General features: G+C 41.3%; 1 protein-coding gene across 1 annotated transcript in view; it reads left to right on the top strand.

Moving 5' to 3' along the window:
- Positions 1-578: 578 nt before the first annotated feature.
- Positions 579-1981, top strand: part of LOC107102611 (nuclear factor 7, ovary-like) — a 15142-nt gene continuing 13739 nt past the window's right edge. The window contains exon 1 of the mRNA XM_015401988.1: positions 579-1972. Within this exon, the coding sequence (XP_015257474.1) occupies positions 1296-1972 (677 nt within the window). The 5' untranslated portion in view covers positions 579-1295. The remainder of the gene's footprint in view (positions 1973-1981) is intronic.

The raw sequence follows: 1981 nt of genomic DNA, 5'->3' as shown, positions 1-1981 counted from the left end.
TGCTGTGCCAGAGTCTTGATCCTCAATCATGTCAGTGTCATTCGGTTTTGTTCAAGAATAATAATTTTTCAATACATTTGGGTTTCAATCTATTCCTTTTTTTTATATAAAACTTCACTGGCCTTTGAAAACACTCACTCAGAAATCTGTAACTCCAAACTCTAAACAGTCTCCAAACTCTCCCCAAACTCTATCTAAACACTCAACTGACTGCAACTCTCCTACAAACTCCCACATCCTGATTGATTATTGAAGGTGAGTGAAGGACCTGTCAAGTTTTGAGTGCAATCTGAACCACTTCCTGAAGCTGTAACAAGGTATCACGGTAGAGAGGCTTCGGACGTCATCATTTTTGGCCCCTCCCATAAATGAAGCAAGGTATTAGTGAATTAACCAGAAGAGAAAAAAAACAGTCATCAGAATAAAAGGGAGGAGTTCAGTGACTATACAAGGAAATCATACTTGGGTAAAACTGAACCAACATGTTTACCTGGACTAACCAGAGAACTTGTCTAACTGGTTATGTGCAGCTGAGAATATATTTTAATCTTCATTGTCTTTTAACCAAGAGGGAGAGAGAGATACATTTACAGGCTAGGAGATCTGGACGGAAAAACAAAAGTTTCAGGAAATTTGGAGGAAAAGGAGAAGAAGCTTTGATGCATGGATTTCTTGTACTAAAGGACTTCTATGACAATTCTTCAAAAATCTCTGATCTTGAACATTTCCTGGGCTACTGTGTTTGTTCGGAGACTTTCTGAGATCCTTTTCCTCTGAGCTGTCACAGCAGCTTCTGTTCAAGTTTCCAGCAGCAACTCTGGGAACCAAATAACAGCAAAAACTGTCCCATCTGTGAAGAAGGATCTTCCAAGGATGAACCAGCTACACATTTTGCTTTGAGAGAACTGGATGATTATTTTTCTGGACATCAATTCAGGCTTATTTGAGACAGAAACATGAGCAAAGAAGTTGATAGTGGTCTGCAGTAAACAATGAAGACACTAAATCATTCTGTGAATACGATTAGAGAGTAGTGTGTCCTGCCTGTGAGTTTTCTCTCCAGCGTCATAAAGTGCTTTCTCTATTGCAGGCAGCCAGTCAGCTGAAGGAGCAGCTGTGTCTACAGGACAAGACGAAGCTGTACCAAACTTTAAGAGAGGCAAAATCTTAAATTAATATTACAGACAGGAAAACAAAAGTGATTTTTATCTGTTAAACTGAGAAGAAACAACAGTACAGTGTGTCAAACCAAACAACAAACCCAGATTTCTGTTTCTGAAAGACCTCTTTGAAAAATGGCAGAAAACACACCAGACATTAAACCTTTCCTGGGCTGTTATATTTGTTCAGAGACTTTCAGAGATCCTGTGACTTTGAGCTGCTACCACAGCTTCTGTTACAGCTGCCTGAAGACATTCTGGGAACAGGCTGGAAACAAGAAGTGTCCCATCTGTAAGAGAAGATCTTCCAAAGAATTTGAACATGTAAATTTTGCATCAAAGGACGTGGGTGACCATTTTCCTGGAAGACAGAAATCCGGATCATCTGAGACAGAAAAAGGAGAGGGGCAGCTAATGGCGGTCTGCAGTAAACACCAAGAACACCCTAAATCATTCTGTAAAGACGATCAGAGAGCAGTTTGTCCTGTCTGTGAGTTTTCTCTCCACCAGAGCCACAAAGTGGTTCCTCTGGAACAAGCAATCAGTGAGCTGAAGGAGAAGCTGAAATCTGACTTAAAGCCTCTGCAGGAAAAGAAAGAAAAATACAAAGAAGTGGAGCAAACATACGATGATATGCTTCAACACTCCAAGGAGCAGCTGGTTTCCACAGAGAGACAGATCAGAGCAGAGTTCAAAAAGCTCCACCAGTTCCTGAAAGAGGAAGAGGAGTCCAGACTGGCAGCTCTGAGGGAGGAAGAGGAGCAGAAGGGGAAGACTATCAGCAGAGAGATGAAGAGGATTCAGGAGCAGATCTCCTCTCT

The sequence above is a fragment of the Cyprinodon variegatus genome, unplaced genomic scaffold (assembly GCF_000732505.1).
Source record: "Cyprinodon variegatus isolate N-32 unplaced genomic scaffold, C_variegatus-1.0 Scaffold1282, whole genome shotgun sequence".
Taxonomy (NCBI): Eukaryota; Metazoa; Chordata; class Actinopteri; order Cyprinodontiformes; family Cyprinodontidae; genus Cyprinodon; species Cyprinodon variegatus.
Note: the sequence above shows the minus strand (reverse complement) of the source record. Positions and strands in the feature narration are given on the sequence as shown.